General features: G+C 44.2%; 1 protein-coding gene across 3 annotated transcripts in view; it reads right to left on the reverse strand.

The window, feature by feature from the left end:
* Window positions 1–16,760, reverse strand: part of capn3b (calpain 3b) — a 37,400-nt gene extending 20,640 nt beyond the window's left edge. For 2 of the 3 annotated variants that reach the window (XM_036984789.1, XM_036984788.1), the window contains exons 1-11: window positions 16,191–16,760; window positions 8,758–8,827; window positions 6,573–6,691; window positions 4,844–4,977; window positions 4,426–4,594; window positions 4,239–4,322; window positions 3,652–3,749; window positions 3,399–3,476; window positions 3,111–3,271; window positions 2,745–2,917; window positions 111–122 (exon numbers count right to left, since the gene is read on the reverse strand). In XM_036984789.1, coding sequence (XP_036840684.1) covers window positions 111–122; window positions 2,745–2,917; window positions 3,111–3,271; window positions 3,399–3,476; window positions 3,652–3,749; window positions 4,239–4,322; window positions 4,426–4,594; window positions 4,844–4,977; window positions 6,573–6,691; window positions 8,758–8,827; window positions 16,191–16,484 — 1,392 coding nt within the window. In that variant the 5' untranslated portion in view covers window positions 16,485–16,760. The remainder of the gene's footprint in view (window positions 1–110; window positions 123–2,744; window positions 2,918–3,110; window positions 3,272–3,398; window positions 3,477–3,651; window positions 3,750–4,238; window positions 4,323–4,425; window positions 4,595–4,843; window positions 4,978–6,572; window positions 6,692–8,757; window positions 8,828–16,190) is intronic. The other variant, XM_036984787.1, reaches the window with a different exon arrangement.
* Between the last annotated feature and the right edge of the window lie 631 nt (window positions 16,761–17,391).

A 17,391-nucleotide genomic window follows, 5' to 3' on the forward strand; every position in this document is an offset into this window, starting at 1 on the left:
AAGCGGAGGTAGACTGACACACATAAGTAGCACTTTGACCACAGTCAGGTGACTACTTGGATAGCTCTGACATCATCACAACAATGTCCTCCAATCCTTGGCCATCATACCTCTTTGGGCACCTGAGGACAAGAACATAAGTCACTATCACCATGACTACATTGCCTATATGGTACACAAACACACTCCAGACCAGCTTGAACAGAACGGGAATTAGGTGCTCGACTGAGGGACTTGAAAATCCCCAAAACATTCCTTGCCCCAGGACACGCCAATGGAAAATAAAGAAAAGGGAGCACTCAGTTTATGTATAGATCTGATCATTTATTGAACGAACATACAAACAGGCTTAAGTTTTGAGCGATTAGCTCTTTGGCTTAGAGTTTACTTTCGCGAGGAAGGAGACTTCGGAAACCAGAAATCTCAATTTCTAACACGCTTCCCTCCAGAACCTAATTGAGCATCTGACCAAATTACGCACTCTTTTAATTCTGGGTTAACCAAGATGAATATATGACTGATTTGATTTGAAATGCTAGAGCTAGGAGTTTTCCTAACCATACCACCTGACCTGGGCCATGTTCAGTAGGGCACACCGTAGCAACATGTTTTGAAATGGTAAATAAATGTGAATATTTCTTCAGTAGTTTCGCCCCCTTCCACTCAATTTCGAAAATATGTATCTTGTTTTGTACCGACTGGTCACCACCCAGAAGAATGTCCCAGCATTTATCCTGGTTAGGTGATGGAGAATACCTCCAGTTGTGTCCTGTGATTTATCAGGGGGTATAACCCACCTCGTAGATGGAGAATACCTCCAGTTGTGTCCTGTGGTTTATCAGGGGGTATAACCCACCTCGTAGATGGAGAATACCTCCAGTTGTGTCCTGTGATTTATCAGGGGGTATAACCCACCTCGTAGATGGAGAATACCTCCAGTTGTGTCCTGTGGTTTATCAGGGGGTATAACCCACCTCGTAGATGGAGAATACCTCCAGTTGTGTCCTGTGGTTTATCAGGGGGTATAACCCACCTCGTAGATGGAGAATACCTCCAGTTGTGTCCTGTGATTTATCAGGGGGTATAACCCACCTCGTAGATGGAGAATACCTCCAGTTGTGTCCTGTGATTTATCAGGGGGTATAACCCACCTCGTAGATGGAGAATACCTCCAGTTGTGTCCTGTGATTTATCAGGGGGTATAATCCACCTCGTAGATGGAGAATACCTCCAGTTGTGTCCTGTGGTTTATCAGGGGGTATAACCCACCTCGTAGATGGAGAATACCTCCAGTTGTGTCCTGTGATTTATCAGGGGGTATAACCCACCTCGTAGATGGAGAATACCTCCAGTTGTGTCCTGTGATTTATCAGGGGGTATAACCCACCTCGTAGATGGAGAATACCTCCAGTTGTGTCCTGTGATTTATCAGGGGGTATAACCCACCTCGTAGATGGAGAATACCTCCAGTTGTGTCCTGTGATTTATCAGGGGGTATAACCCACCTCGTAGATGGAGAATACCTCCAGTTGTGTCCTGTGATTTATCAGGGGGTATAACCCACCTCGTAGATGGAGAATACCTCCAGTTGTGTCCTGTGGTTTATCAGGGGGTATAACCCACCTCGTAGATGGAGAATACCTCCAGTTGTGTCCTGTGATTTATCAGGGGGTATAACCCACCTCGTAGATGGAGAATACCTCCAGTTGTGTCCTGTGATTTATCAGGGGGTATAACCCACCTCGTAGATGGAGAATACCTCCAGTTGTGTCCTGTGGTTTATCAGGGGGTATAACCCACCTCGTAGATGGAGAATACCTCCAGTTGTGTCCTGTGATTTATCAGGGGGTATAACCCACCTCGTAGATGGAGAATACCTCCAGTTGTGTCCTGTGGTTTATCAGGGGGTATAACCCACCTCGTAGATGGAGAATACCTCCAGTTGTGTCCTGTGGTTTATCAGGGGGTATAACCCACCTCGTAGATGGAGAATACCTCCAGTTGTGTCCTGTGATTTATCAGGGGGTATAACCCACCTCGTAGATGGAGAATACCTCCAGTTGTGTCCTGTGATTTATCAGGGGGTATAACCCACCTCGTAGATGGAGAATACCTCCAGTTGTGTCCTGTGATTTATCAGGGGGTATAACCCACCTCGTAGATGGAGAATACCTCCAGTTGTGTCCTGTGATTTATCAGGGGGTATAACCCACCTCGTAGATGGAGAATACCTCCAGTTGTGTCCTGTGATTTATCAGGGGGTATAACCCACCTCGTAGATGGAGAATACCTCCAGTTGTGTCCTGTGGTTTATCAGGGGGTATAACCCACCTCGTAGATGGAGAATACCTCCAGTTGTGTCCTGTGATTTATCAGGGGGTATAACCCACCTCGTAGATGGAGAATACCTCCAGTTGTGTCCTGTGGTTTATCAGGGGGTATAACCCACCTCGTAGATGGTGAATACCTCCAGTTGTGTCCTGTGATTTATCAGGGGGTATAACCCACCTCGTAGATGGAGAATACCTCCAGTTGTGTCCTGTGATTTATCAGGGGGTATAACCCACCTCGTAGATGGAGAATACCTCCAGTTGTGTCCTGTGGTTTATCAGGGGGTATAACCCACCTCGTAGATGGAGAATACCTCCAGTTGTGTCCTGTGATTTATCAGGGGGTATAACCCACCTCGTAGATGGAGAATACCTCCAGTTGGGTCCTGTGATTTATCAGGGGGTATAACCCACCTCGTAGATGGTGAATCCGATGGTGTAAAGCTTGGCACCCTTGCTGCGGTCTTTCCTCCGGCCCTTCTGCATCAGGGCCACCATGACGGTGCACGCCACATGCTCGGGGTCGTCGGGGTCGTCGTCCTCCTCATACAGACGCATGCGGTACTGCGGGTTGGTCCAGAACGTGTCTGTGGGACATCAGAGACGTGGTCAGTGGGGGTCAATGTCTTCATTCTTACTAGGTACTAGTTTTGGCTAACAAGCAGCTGAGAAAGTGTGTAGTTGAAGCAGAATGAAGAGGGCATTATAACCATGATGTGCACCACTACAAATCAGTGTAGTTCAAACACTATTTTTTCCAGCCCAAAGTCAACCTTGTACCTGGGAAGTTCCTGCAGCCCCCGGCGGAGCTGCCTCGTACCCAGCGGCCCTCGTTGACCGCCACCGTCCAGCTATGGGACCTGTCGTCCAGAAGTGTGTCAGGGGTCAGGTTACAGATCTCCAGCTTGGTGAAGTTCTTTTTGAAGTCCTCAAAGGATATCCTATACGGAGAATATAGTAGAATAGAATAGATTGTTGTTTATCCATTTGCACAGGAATCCTTTGATACAGTGCCCAGCCCTGATGTCAGAAACATTGACAATTATCAGAGGGCTTCGTTCAGCTCACCAAGTCTCGCTCGTCTCAACCGTCTTCTTCTTCAGCCTGGCCTTGTCTGAGCTGGAGATGGTGGACCATTCTTTGGACCTGCGGAGAGAAAATAAAAGTCCCCTTGTTACGTGTAGGCCACGTTGTTATGTTGTGACTATGTTATGTATTTTATGTTTCTCTTGCTGCACAACCAGTTTCTGGAAGAATACAAATGATGGATTGTTTATTGATTTGAAGGGTTGATTGGTTGGTTGATTGATTCTGCACTCACTTGGCATTCCACGGCCCTTTCCATAGCACCATTCCCCAGGGGTTCCGCATTTGAACTAGGCGAATCTTGGTATCCTTGGTAACCTTAAGCTTGTCACACTAAGAAAGACACCACTGGTCAGCAGTGAAAGACAGTTCGGCCCGCACCTCATATTAGTAGATACTGTGTTGTTACATATTCATAGAGTTGTTGTTCTTTATTTATTTATTTGTTTTGTGCCAGGTTTTATTTTATGCTATTTTCAGAGTGCAATGTACAGATTCAATCAACAACAATACAATAACATTAATTCAGGTTGTTCATCTGTCTAATAATGTAAAGTGCTACGTTCCAGTTTGGTAGAGGTTTGACCAGAGGCTTTGGCTTTGACCGTGGCTCCATGACCATAACCGTACCTCCTCTAGTAGCTCCATGACCATAACCGTACCTCCTCTAGTGGCTCCATGACTATAACCGTACCTCGTCTAGTGGCTCCATGACCATAACCGTACCTCCTCTAGTGGCTCCATGACCATAACCGTACCTCCTCTAGTGGCTCCATGACCATAACCGTACCTCCTCTAGTGGCTCCATGACCATAACCATACCTCCTCTAGTGCAGTGATAGAGTAGGCGTGGCCTCTGACCAGTCCATTCGCAGTTTCAGTCTCGCAGTGACTCGGCAGCAAGGCCTGCGAGAGAGATAGGATGGGGACAGACCATCAGAACAGAGATACAGGGTTGTGTGGTGCCTGGGTTCAGTCACAGTAGAAAGCACGGAGCAGACTGACTCACGTCTATGGAACAGCCCATCAGAGAGCCTCTCTCCAGGGCTTTCTTCATGATCTTGTAGAGTTCTTTTGGAGCCTCGGACATCTCAAAGAACTCTGTCACGCCCCCAGTGAAGTCCTCCATGGCCTCCAGAGTGTTGCCACCTTTCAGGGCCTCGTAGGAACCGTGCAACCTGACCAGGAGACAACCATACAGTTTATGATTTCGTAGTAAACTTTACAAATTGTACATCATCTTGTATGATTAAGTGGAGAATACAAAGGTGTGAATTCACTTTGGTCAATCTGAACCAGGTTATGCAGGTCAACAGTGACGCAGAGGCTGGGTTGTCGTTGCTGCTGTTGTTGTTGTTGAGCACCCTTATTTTCCCCAAGGTGTATTATTAATAGACTTGTGTTGTGGCATCATCATTCACACTTACTTGGCGTAAGCCTTCTCCAGCAGAGCGCTCCAGAACTCGTTCTTCCTGAAGGACTTGGTGAACACCAGCTGGTTATTGGAGGTGGGGATACGGTCGTCCACCACGACGTCCACCCATTCGCCATAACGCCAGAACTGAGGGATAATGGAAGCAAGGGAGGTGATGAGAGGGAGTGAGAGCTGGGTTGTGTTCAGTAGGGAGAAAATGAGAAGAAAATATTGACACAGGGAGGTTCTACCTGTACTTTTCCAATTAGATCACAGAGTTTCATATTCCCATTGCAACATTTTTTTTAAGTGTGCCCTACTGAAGGTTCAGTGATTTATATTCAGTACAGGGAATATTTTTTGGCAAACATGAATAAGATGTAAACTCAGCAAAAAAATAAATGAAAACTTAGCACACTAAAGAGGCCTTTCTACTGACTCTGAAAAACACCAAATTAAAGATGCCCAGGGTCCCTGCTCATCTGCGTGAAGGTGCCATAGGCATGCTGCAAGGAGGCATGAGGACTGCAGATGTGACAAGGGCAATAAATCACAATGTCCGTACTGTGAGACGCCTAAGACAGCGCTACAGGGAGACAGGACGGACAGCTGATCATCCTCGCAATGGCAGACCACGTGTAACAACACCTGCACAGGATCGGTACATCCGAACATCATACCTGTGGGGCAGGTACAGGATGGCAAAAACAGCTGTCCGAGTTACGCCAGGAATGCACAATCCCACCATAAGTGCTCAGACTGTCCGCAATAGGCTGAGAGAGGCTGGACTGAGGGCTTGTAAGCCTGGTGTAAGGCAGGTCCTCACCAGACATCACCGGCAACAACATCGCCTATGGGCATGAACCCACCGTCGCTGGACCAGACAGGACTGGCAAAAGTGCTCTTCACTGACGAGTTTTGTCTCACCAGGGGTGATGGTCGGATTCGCATTTATCGTCAAAGGAATGAGCATTACACCGAGGCCTGTACTCTGGAGCGGGATCGATTTGGAGGTGGAGGGTCCGTCATGGTCTGGGGCGGTGTGTTACAGCATCATCGGACTGAGCTTGTTGTCATTGCAGGGAATCTCAACGCTGTGCGTTACATGTGGTACCCTTCCTGCAGGCTCATCCTGACATGACCCTCCAGCATGATAATGCTACCAGCCATACTGCTTGTTCTGTGCATGATTTCCTGCAAGGCAGGAATGTCAGTGTTCTGCCATGGCCAGCGAAGAGCCCGGATCTCAATCCCATATTGAGCACGTCTGGGCCCTGTTGGATCGGAGGGTGAGGGCTAGGGCCATTCCCCCCAGAAATGTCCGGGAACTTGCAGGTGCCTTGGTGGAAGAGTGGGGTAACATCTCACAGCAAGAACTGGCAAATCTGGTGCAGTCCATGAGGAGGAGATCCAATCCAGTACTTAATGCAGCTGGTGGCCACACCAGATACTGACTGTTACTTTTGATTTTGACCCCCCCCCCCCCCCCCCTTTGTTCAGGGACACATTATTAAAATTCTGTTAGTCACATGTCTGTGGAACTTGTTCAGTTTATGTCTCAGTTGTTGAATCTTGTTATGTTCATACAAATATTTACACATGTTAAGTTTCCTGAAAATAAACGCAGTTGACAGTGTGAGGACATTTCTTTTTAGTAGGTTTTAGTAGAGTTTAGTAGGTCCTGAGTCTACATATATCGATTGAATAGTTCCCAGGTGATTTTGACCATGACCATACAGTACCTGGAAATGGAAGATACCAGCGTAGTTCTCTGTGAAACTCTGGTCTGATGGGATAACTCTGTACAGCAGCTTGTCATTCAGTGTCAGACAGGCAATAGCAGCAAGCAGCCAGCAGTCACCTGCAGGGAACAACAAAACGTTTTGCCTCGAAAAAGAAAAAATGAGCGTTTTATTGTTGTACAAGTTCAGGTACACCCAGCCCATTTCAGTAAGCTTTCTTCCCTTTGGTGCCGAATGAATATGACCCTGATCATAGCACTGAAATCAACTGTATAATAGGACTATATAATAGGACTATATAATAGGACTATGTAGCGCTATGGAATGTGTATGTTCATTCTTTATTGACACTGCTCCTTGAGGTGTGATCTAGAGGGAATGAACCCCCAGACAGAAACAGTAGCCTACAGTGCTACATCTACCTACAGCAAAGAGGGTGAGACCATATGGTAAGTACATAGTACCATGGCTGAGTCAGGATCCCTATATGCTACTGACTCCTTACGCCCAGCTTAAGGGTATCTACTTGCATGGCTATTTTCTGAACTATGTCAAAAACATGGTCTGGTGTAGCACTGCGGCAGCCCCAGTGCGTTCTCAAGCAGGCATTTAGCAGATGTTATGGGAGAGGGGTTTCTGTTACACAGCACTCAAACACAAGTGCATGCCACGCGCGCAACACACACACACGCTGTGCACACACACACACACACCCTGCTGCAGGTGTCAGTATTTTACAGTGAACAGTGTGGTTACTAGGGGGGTAACTTTTTGTCTCTCGTGCCTTAATTTCTCACACCATCTTTCCATCCTCACTGTCAACACGAGAGCTCCTTAATTGCATCCCCAGCTGTCTGTGCGTCGTAAACTTTGTCTGCCCTCTCCTTTTTCACTGTGCCGAGACACTATGGCTTCAGTTTGAACAGGGGCCGCTAATTAGCGAATGCTATTTGTGCTGTTAGATAACACCTGTCTAACTTTTGATTTTCTCACATCCAAGTCTGGCATGACTCAATGCTGAATCCTCACTGTCTACTTGTACTTGTCTACAGTACTCTACAGATGTTATTAGTCAGATGTTGCTGCTTCATACCATCGACCATGAGCATACTTTTAGCAACAAGAGTCTTACCCAGTGATGTCATACAGTGCATGATTTCTGTGGTCTTACCCAGTGATGTCATACAGTGCATGATTTCTGTGGTCTTACCCAGTGATGTCATACAGTGCATGATTTCTCTGGTCTTACCCAGTGATGTCATACAGTGCATGATTTCTGTGGTCTAACCCAGTGATGTCATACAGTTCATGATTTCTGTGGTCTTACCCAGTGATGTCATACAGTGCATGATTTCTGTGGTCTTAGCCAGGGATGTCATACAGTGCATGATTTCTGTGGTCTTTCCCAGTGATGCCATACAGTGCATGATTTCTGTGGTTTTACCCAGTGATGTCATACAGTGCATGATTTCTGTGGTCTTACCCAGTGATGTCATACAGTGCATGATTTCTGTGGTTTTACCCAGTGATGTCACACAGTGCATGATTTCTGTGGTCTTTCCCAGAGATGCCATACAGTGCATGATTTCTGTGGTCTTAGCCAGGGATGTCATACAGTGCATGATTTCTGTGGTCTTTCCCAGTGATGCCATACAGTGCATGATTTCTGTGGTCTTACCCAGTGATGTCATACAGTGCATGATTTCTGTGGTCTTACCCAGTGATGTCATACAGTGCATGATTTCTGTGGTCTTACCCAGTGATGTCATACAGTGCATGATTTCTGTGGTCTTACCCAGTGATGTCATACAGTTCATGATTTCTGTGGTCTTACCCAGTGATGTCATACAGTGCATGATTTCTGTGGTCTTACCCAGTGATGTCATACAGTGCATGATTTCTGTGGTTTTACCCAGTGATGTCACACAGTGCATGATTTCTGTGGTCTTTCCCAGAGATGCCATACAGTGCATGATTTCTGTGGTCTTACCCAGTGATGTCATACAGTTCATGATTTCTGTGGTCTTACCCAGTGATGTCATACAGTGCATGATTTCTGTGGTCTTACCCAATGATGTCATACAGTTCATGATTTCTGTGGTCTTACCCAGTGATGTCATACAGTGCATGATTTCTGTGGTCTTTCCCAGTGATGTCATACAGTGCATGATTTCTGTGGTCTTACCCAGCTCTCCTTGACAGATGTCTGTCCTACTAGCTCCGTCTATGATGAACTGGGGGTTGTCACAGATTTCCTGCCAAACAAAGAACCAGAAGAACAGCTGTAGCCATGGTAATGTAGCCATGGTAATGTTGTTGGGATGTGCTACGGGGTGTGGAACGTCTTGTGAGAGGGTCAATCTATTATCAGATAGTACTATGTCTTCTGGGGAATATCTTGACTGTACCATGATAATAACATGACTTACAAAGATATCACGCTACACTACTAGATGGATAAATGATTGTCTTATGCACAGCTTGAAGGCCTAAAATAGTCCGGTGTACTTTGGCAGAAACTAGGGTTGCACATTTTGGGGAATATTCAGAGGTGGAAACTTTCCGTGGGAATTAATTGAAATATATGCAAATTAATATTAATCCCATTTAAATGTAGATGTTTTTTTGCATTGGAAATATGTACCATATATGGAGACAGAAACAGAAACCTTTTACCTTATCATAAGTATACATAATTGCAAATGATTAAATCCTTCCAATATATTTTTTGTTTTTGTTATGAATTGAACTTTCATTAAATGAGTTGACTCTTCCCATGGGATGATTTCACTGAACAACAAAAGAAGGGGAATATTGAATGATTCCCAATGATCTCCCAAAAACGTTTTCAACATACATCTGTAAAATGATAGTCTAGGAACTAAAGCTTTGGTTGTCTTCCTGTCAAGCTTCCATGTCTTCTCCCTGGACCTCCTCAATGTCCACTTCCAGAACATCAGACTCTGAGGCCTCATCTTTACTGTCACTTTCCAACCTTGTTGAGGATGGCTTGTTGTCAGGCTCAAAAAGCCTAAAATTTGCCCAGATGGCCACCAATTTTAAAATCCTTGTATTGGTCAGCCTTTTGCGTGCTTTGGTGCGTGTGTTCCCGAACAAGAACTAGTTGCCCTCTGAGGCAGCAGATGTTGGTGGGATTTAGAGGATGATGGAGGCAACAGGGGAAAGAGCCTCAGACCCACAAAGTCCCTTCCACCAGGTGACTGATGAGATACATTGGCACGACTGCCATATTGGATCTGCATCCCAAAGCCCTTGCTTGGAAGTGTACTTCACCAGACTGCCAAGAACCTTGCCCTCATCCAGGCCAAGGTGGCGAGACACGGTAGTGATGACACCATAGGCCTTCTTGATCTCTGCACCAGACAGGATGCTCTTGCCAGCACACTTGGGGTCCAACATGTACACTGCGGTGTGTATGGGTTTCAGGCAGAAGTCTTCACGCTTTTTGATGTATTTCAGAACTGCAGTTTCCTCTGCTTGGAGCAACAGTGAAGTGGGCAGGGCAGTACAGATTTCTTCTCTTACATCTATCTGCAAGCAGTCTGAACATCAGACAGGATGGCATCGTCTCCCTCAATCCGTGCAATGGCTACTGCAATAGGTTTCAGGAGTTTCAGGCTGCTTACCCCTCTCTCCCAAAATACATCATCCAGGAGGATCCTCTTGATGGGGCTGTCCACATCGGCAGATTGGGATATGGCCATTTCTTGGAGAGACTCCTTCCCCTCCCGGAGACTGTCAAACATGATGACAACACCACCCCAACGGGTGTTGCTGGGCAGCTTCAATGTGGTGCTCTTATTCTTCTCACTTTGCTTGGTGAGATAGATTGTTGCTATAACTTGATGAACCTTCACATACCTAATGATTTCCTTGGCTCTCTTGTAGAGTGTATCCATTGTTTTCAGTGCCATGTTGTCCTTGAGGAGCAGATTCAATGCATGAGCAGCACAGCCAATGGGTGTGATGTGAGGGTAGGACTCCTCCACTTTAGACCAAGCAGCTTTCATGTTCGCAGCATTGTCTGTCACCAAGTGCAAATACCTTCTGTGGTCCAAGGTCATTGATAACTGCCTTCAGCTCATCTGCAATGTAGAGACCGGTGTGTCTGTTGTCCCTTGTGTCTGTGCTCTTGTAGAATACTGGTTGACGAGTGGAGATGATGTAGTTAATTTTTCCTTGCCCACGAACAGTCAACCACCCATCAGAGATGATTACAATACTGCAAATCTGCTTTCTCTATGATTTGCTTTGACCTTCACTTGAACTCTGTTGAACTCTGCATCCAGCAAATGAGTAAATAAAGCATGTCTGTTTGGAGGGGTGTATGCTGGGTGAAGAACATTCAGAAATCTCTTCCAATACACATTGCCTGTGAGCATCAGAAGTGAACCAGTTGCATTCCTGCGTTCCTCCATTGAGTCAAAAAAACATAGGATTTGAGGACCTTGAGCTGTTTCTATCGAAAAGGTGTCTGATTCATCATTGTCACCTCAAATAGAAGTAGAGGGACCTTTGTCAGAGGCTGCTTGTTGTGAGCGCTGAGGGAACTTTATGCACTTGGCCAGATGATTCTGCATCTTTGTTGCGTTCTTCATATAGGATTTGGCACAGTATTTACAAATGTACACAGCTTTTCCTTCTACATTAGCTGCAGTGAAATGTCCCCACAGATTAGATAGCGCCTGTGGAATTTTCCTGTAAAGATTAGAAAGAAAATAGTAAAAAAAAAAAAAATACAATTCCATGTACAGATAAATTGTTAAGAAGTTAAACAACTCCTTTATAAGATAAATGTTTTAAAATGAAACATGTATGGAAACAGGTGAATTAACATTCCTCAGTAAGCCAACTCAAGCAAACTAAAACCCACATGGTAGCAAAAACTAACTAGCAGAAATTGTTCACAAGTTAGTAATGATTTAAACACACTTTTCTGTATGCTACTATTTACTAGTTAACAAAAAAATAATTTATATCATATAAAATATATTCACCCCAGCCAGTATTGTAATCAAAGCTTACCATAAAGCATGTAGTCCTTGGCTCAGACAGTGTAGTAGTGTGGGCTCAGTAGCATCTCATTAGTGTGCAAGATCTTGAGAATCAGCTGTACATGTGATGGAAGAGTGCACTGTGTGTGCAGAGGGTTGCAATTCCATTGAATTGGGGAGTTTAACCAAAATATGCCACAACACCTAGAATTGTCATGTATTGTCATGTTGTGTCTTGTTCCTGTTCTTTCTCTTCACCCTGTCTCCCTCTGCTGGTTGTATTAGGTTACCTTTTCTTCCCCTCTTTCCCCCAGCTGTTCCTTGTCTTCTCTAACTACCTCGTTCACCCCTTTTCCCACCTGTTCCCTTTTTCCCTCTGATTAGGTCTCTATATCTCTCTCTGTTTCTGCTTCTGTCTTTGTCGGATTCTCGTTTGTGTTTCTCATGCCTGAACCAGACTATCGTCGTGTTTGCTGCAACCTTGTCCTGTCCTGTCGGAATCTGCCAGTTCATCTAACCTTGTCCTGTCCTGTCGGAATCTGCCTGTCCATCTGAGCCTACATGTGTTTCGTCATTAAAGAAACTCTGTTTTGTTAATTCGCTTTTGGGTCCTCATTCACGCACCCCTGACAAGAATTGCCTTATATGTATCCCACAATAAAAGTTCACTGTTATGAGCAATCTTTTTTGATGAATTTAAGCTTAATTTACCATGAAAAATTCCGGAAACATTCCGGAAATTTCCGGGAAAGTTTCCGATCCGTTGCAACCCTAGCAGCAACTAAGAGACGTTTATTTTATACAATCTCCTATAGTGATTAACAGGTGTTGCCCAGGCATAAAACGTTGGTCAAAACACATGCATTCAAAACTGGAGTCAACCTCACTTTATAATCATGTCTTCATGAGTGGAATATGAAGGAGGGATGCAAGGCCCTGCCAAAAAACTCTTTGCACAACCTAAGTGATAAGTGATAGATCCATAGGGAAAACATAGTAACAGTAGACCAAGTCATCTGCTCACAGCTATTTTAAGTGATACAGCGAAATGCAGTAGCGGCCTTAAAGTGGAGTTCTCATACCAAACATAGAAATAGTTATTCTACTGTATTTCTAGGATGCCAACAGAGCTGGGAAGGGCTGGCACAAAGAGGTATTGTGTTAAACTTTACATCCAGTTTTACAGTACAACGTAGCTGGTGACCGGATGTAAACTCTGTCATGTAAAGGCCTAACAGTATAAACATACTGTAGGTTTGCTTGCACAGTCATTTCAAGACAGGATTAAAAGTAGGAAGATCATGCACATAAACAAATGATACCACCTGGCAAACGCAGTGTGCAGGTTTTTCTTAAAAACGAAATGACAAAAATAGGAAGAATTTGCACCGAAGCAGTCTGGCGACAGGAAATTATATAGGAGAGAAAAGGACTTGACCCCTGGGGAGAGGACTTGACCTCTGGGGAGAGGACTGGACCCCTGGGGTTGTTTCAGAGTCTGGTTGGTTGCTCTTATTCTCTGGTTGGGTTGAAGAATACTAGTTACAACCATGAATGAGACAACTTAGTGAATTATGACCTCTGCCATTAAAAGCAGCTGTCACAGGTCACAACCTCTAGAGTTTTCCTACCAAGGGTTAATGTATTTGGTAATACCTCTGGACTTCTCACTTAACCTGGACAAATGGATGCCAAAGGATCTACATTGAGGGGAATGAGTTGAACTACAACCATGTTCAAATAGTTTGGCCTGCCTGTAGTGCAAGAAGGGTGGGCTTTGTGCTTTAGGGACTATTCCATTGGTTCCATTACACAAGAAAAGCTCAATCAAACACAGCTGAAATATTGTTCTAATATTATTTGAACCCAGGTCTTGAGCTCATTATTGACGATAGAGAAAGTGAAAGTCCATCGACAGTCCATAATAATGCCTGAATGAAATGTAATGTTCTGTCATTGGTGTGGATATATTTCCGTGTTTGTAGGAGTGTGTAGTGGTCACATCTTGTTTTATGGAAGCATATGTTAAAGCAGTATTGGAGGAGGTCATTATTAAAAGGGCTTGAGTTTCACGACTCAGTCATGGCTCAAGGGGACGAGTCAGCAAATTGACAAATACTTGGATCGGATCCATATGCACCAACATGATTTCTCCACACCTTTAAGTGTGCGAAGAACGATTGCTTCACCACCAACTTAGACCAGTCTTACTGCTGACCTTGTGAGAGAGTTGAACTCGCATGGGCTTAAAATGGTTCAACTTCATCAGTGCTGGTGGATTTATAAAGGTACAATTTTGACCCAATGGCAAATGTATCAATTTTTTTCTGTAACCTGATCAGGACCAAATTCCAGAGCTCCCCGGGGTGGTTATATATAACATACAGTACAGTAGTTCTAATTATATACACCATCTGGAAAAATAGGTTGGATATACTGTTGGTACATACCAAGACATCATCTTTGTCTTAAGATGTCTCGAGACATCTTGAGACATAAAATTAAGATGTATTGAGACAGTTTGAGACATTGCACATTTTCAAGACATCTAAATACATTTAAAGGTGCAATCCGCATTAGAAAACAATACAAAAGTGGGCCACCCTGCCTCTGTTTTGGTAAAAAGCTGAGGGATGGGCCTGGAGAAATGTAACCAATCAACATAGACAGAGCTAAGACTGACCAGCCAAGAGATCAAAATGATAGCTTTAACCATATTCTGAGGTTATACATTGTTTACACAAGCTTATACTTTAGGTTCTTATGGGGTACGAACGTTTAACTAAGCTCTTGAGGCATTAATATTCTTCAATAATCAGTGGGTACATATCATTAATTTATAAGTTAAAAAAAATGATGTAGCAACTGCAGATTGCCCCTTTTTAAGAAACATTTTGAAGGCATGTCTTTTAACTTCTCAAGGCATGGTTATGGATGGGTACATGTATGGTTGACATGGTGTGGTATAGTTTTGTACACATGGGACGAAAGCGTAACACAATTCAGACCAGCTTGAACAAAAAAAGGGAATCAAGTGTTCAAATGACGGCCTTGATAATCCAAAAAAAGCATTTCTTACCTCAGGACACTACATGAGGTGACTATCCCAGAATGAGTTTTAGCATTGTTTTAGGTGCTAAATCCCTGAATGAGGCAGGTGCAACGTTTGCATCTGATGCAAAGGCTTAGTAAATCTGGGCCTTCAACCAAGTTTTCAATATCAAGTTAGTAAAGATCTGAGTTATGGTGGATAGAATGTCAGGTCAGCCTGTCCACTCCAGCAGTAAACCCCTCTTTGGCACCTACCTCATCACATGAGGTGCCCCATGGGTTCACAGGAAGGCTAACCTCATACCCCTGATTTAGACCTTGGATAATGTTGACCCTTTGGCTTTAAGTTAAACTTGGTCACATCGAGGTCAAGCTATCATGACTGCAAGTCAGTAAGACACCATTAGTCCTGTGACATTCCATGACTGGAAAACATCTGAGTAACACCAACTGTGGACTTAAGCAATTTTATGCACTAACATGAGTCACTCCAGATTAGAGCTTTTGCTAAATGACTAAAATGTTCCATAGAAATGCAAACAGACCCATGTATGAGCCTTCACAATGTCTTATTACAAGGACTCTTGTGAGGTTTATAATATGTTATCTCTCTTTGAAGTAAAATGTTCAACTGACTCAAAATGGATGTTATTGTATTTAGTCAGGATCATCAAGAGATGATAATAAGACATTGTAAGGGATCATGCATGCTTACGACAAGTGTTACGCAATATAACAGCATTATGATGCATTGTAACTGCATTACACTTGCAGGCTTTGAGGTAACGTTACCCTATCATTATTTTCATCTAGGAATGAGAATCCACCAACAACTACAACATAAGATTCGCATACTGTTGACTTACTTGAATACCAAGACTGCAAACTCAAAAATACACTGGTTTTGCCAGTCGGAGAGTCTTGTAACAGCACACTGCCTAACAAGACTGATTATTGGTTGACTATAATATCCCAAATCTCCCTCTGCTCTCTCGCTGTAAGCCTCGTGGCGTGACTGGCGGTACTGTAGTGAGGCCTGCCTGTTGCAGAGTCTCAGCTGTCTGTGATTCTAGAACCTGATGATCCGCAGCTATGAGCCTACAAATATTCAGCAGAATTGCTCTCGCTTTCCCCCAGGTTATTTACCAGAAGTGATGTCATAACAATGTTTTTGCAGCTAATGAAGAGAGATTTGATCTTAGGCTGAGTGATAATACTTTACCACAAGTGGGTTGCTGTTTTTTAATCTACTTGTCTGCAGCCTTCAGCCCTAATATGTTTAAAAAAAAAACTTTACACACTTCATCAAGAGCTGGGGTGGTAGGTGTAACAGAGTAGGTCCCATCCCTGGCCCGAATTGGGCTCAAACCAGGGACACATTGACCAAAAGCATTTCTTACTCAAAAAGGACAGAGATGTTCTTTAGTAGAATCTAACTATCTATTTATTTTCCTTTTGTGATACTGTGGTCCAGTCTTTATTGCAATATAAGTTCCAACCTTGAGGCAAGGTGTACTTCACCCCTGCTAGTGGGAAAACAGATGGCACTCACCGTTGGGCGCTTCCACTCAAATTCAATGGGAAATTTGCTGCTGTACCAAAGAGAGGAATCATTGGGTGGGAACAGAGGGTCTTCAAACAGGACTTTCTTGTGTACGTATTTGTCTCGCAACTCCAAGAAGTTCTTCAGGCGCTTGGCATCTTTGACGGCCTCGTTTCTGCTCAAAATGGCAGTATAGATACTGTTGCTGGCCGTGAAGGGGTAGTCAGTCTTACCCTCAGGTACATCAGGTGATGCTTCAGTTTCCAACGCCACCTTCACTGAAGTTTCCTCAACAAGGGCCATCTTGGCTTTGTTTTTCCCCTTATGCGTGTCCTTGTTCCCCCTATCAGTGTGAGCTGCCCCCTTTAGTATGTACGCTAGTCAGTCCAAATGAATGAAAGTGAGGATTCTTTTCAGATTTCAATGCAAGAGCATGAACTTGCAAAACATCCCTGATAAACTTCCCTTCGTCCTTCCTCGTGCTTTCCTCTCACTCTCAGTTCCTTTATATGCTGGGGGCACTCACAATACGAAACACACCCTCCAACCCACACTCATAAACACACACTGATACTTTTGCCTTTGCAGGTCTATAAATAGGCCCCTTGAAAAGTGGGGAGGAGGCCGCTCTGAAAAGGACTCCCGCTCCGAACATTTCTAAGTCTACAGTGTAGGTCTACAATTCACTAGGTGGGAGATGGCAGATTGGGAAAGCAGGCTTGGGCGTGGGCAAGCAGGCCCCACATACCAATATTATACATACCATGTAATGATACCTACACTAACTTTACCATGTCTCTCCCTGATATCAGCTACAGTCAAGAACAATTTTGCTGATTGAATTTGAGTTGTTGGGTTGTGAAATGGATGTGTGGTGGGCCTGTAGTGTAGCTGATGAGGATGATGAATTGAACCTGTGGATTGCAAAAGCATTTTCCATGACTCTCTGTCGTTCTCTGTGTCCAATGTTTAGTCTGTCCATCTGGGTGGTGTACACTGTGGCCTTTACCAGTATGCCCCAGGCAGAGCATTGATAAACATGAACCGTATTGATCTGAGGGAAACAATAGCCATAGGATAATACAGTGCCATCAGAAAGTATTCAGACCCCTTCCCTTTTTCCACATTGTTACATTACAGCCTTATTCTAAAATGGATCAAATAAAACATTTTCCTCATCATTTGGAAAGGCACTCACCTGTATATATAA

This window comes from Oncorhynchus mykiss, chromosome 8 (assembly GCF_013265735.2).
Source record: "Oncorhynchus mykiss isolate Arlee chromosome 8, USDA_OmykA_1.1, whole genome shotgun sequence".
Classification (NCBI taxonomy): domain Eukaryota; kingdom Metazoa; phylum Chordata; class Actinopteri; order Salmoniformes; family Salmonidae; genus Oncorhynchus; species Oncorhynchus mykiss.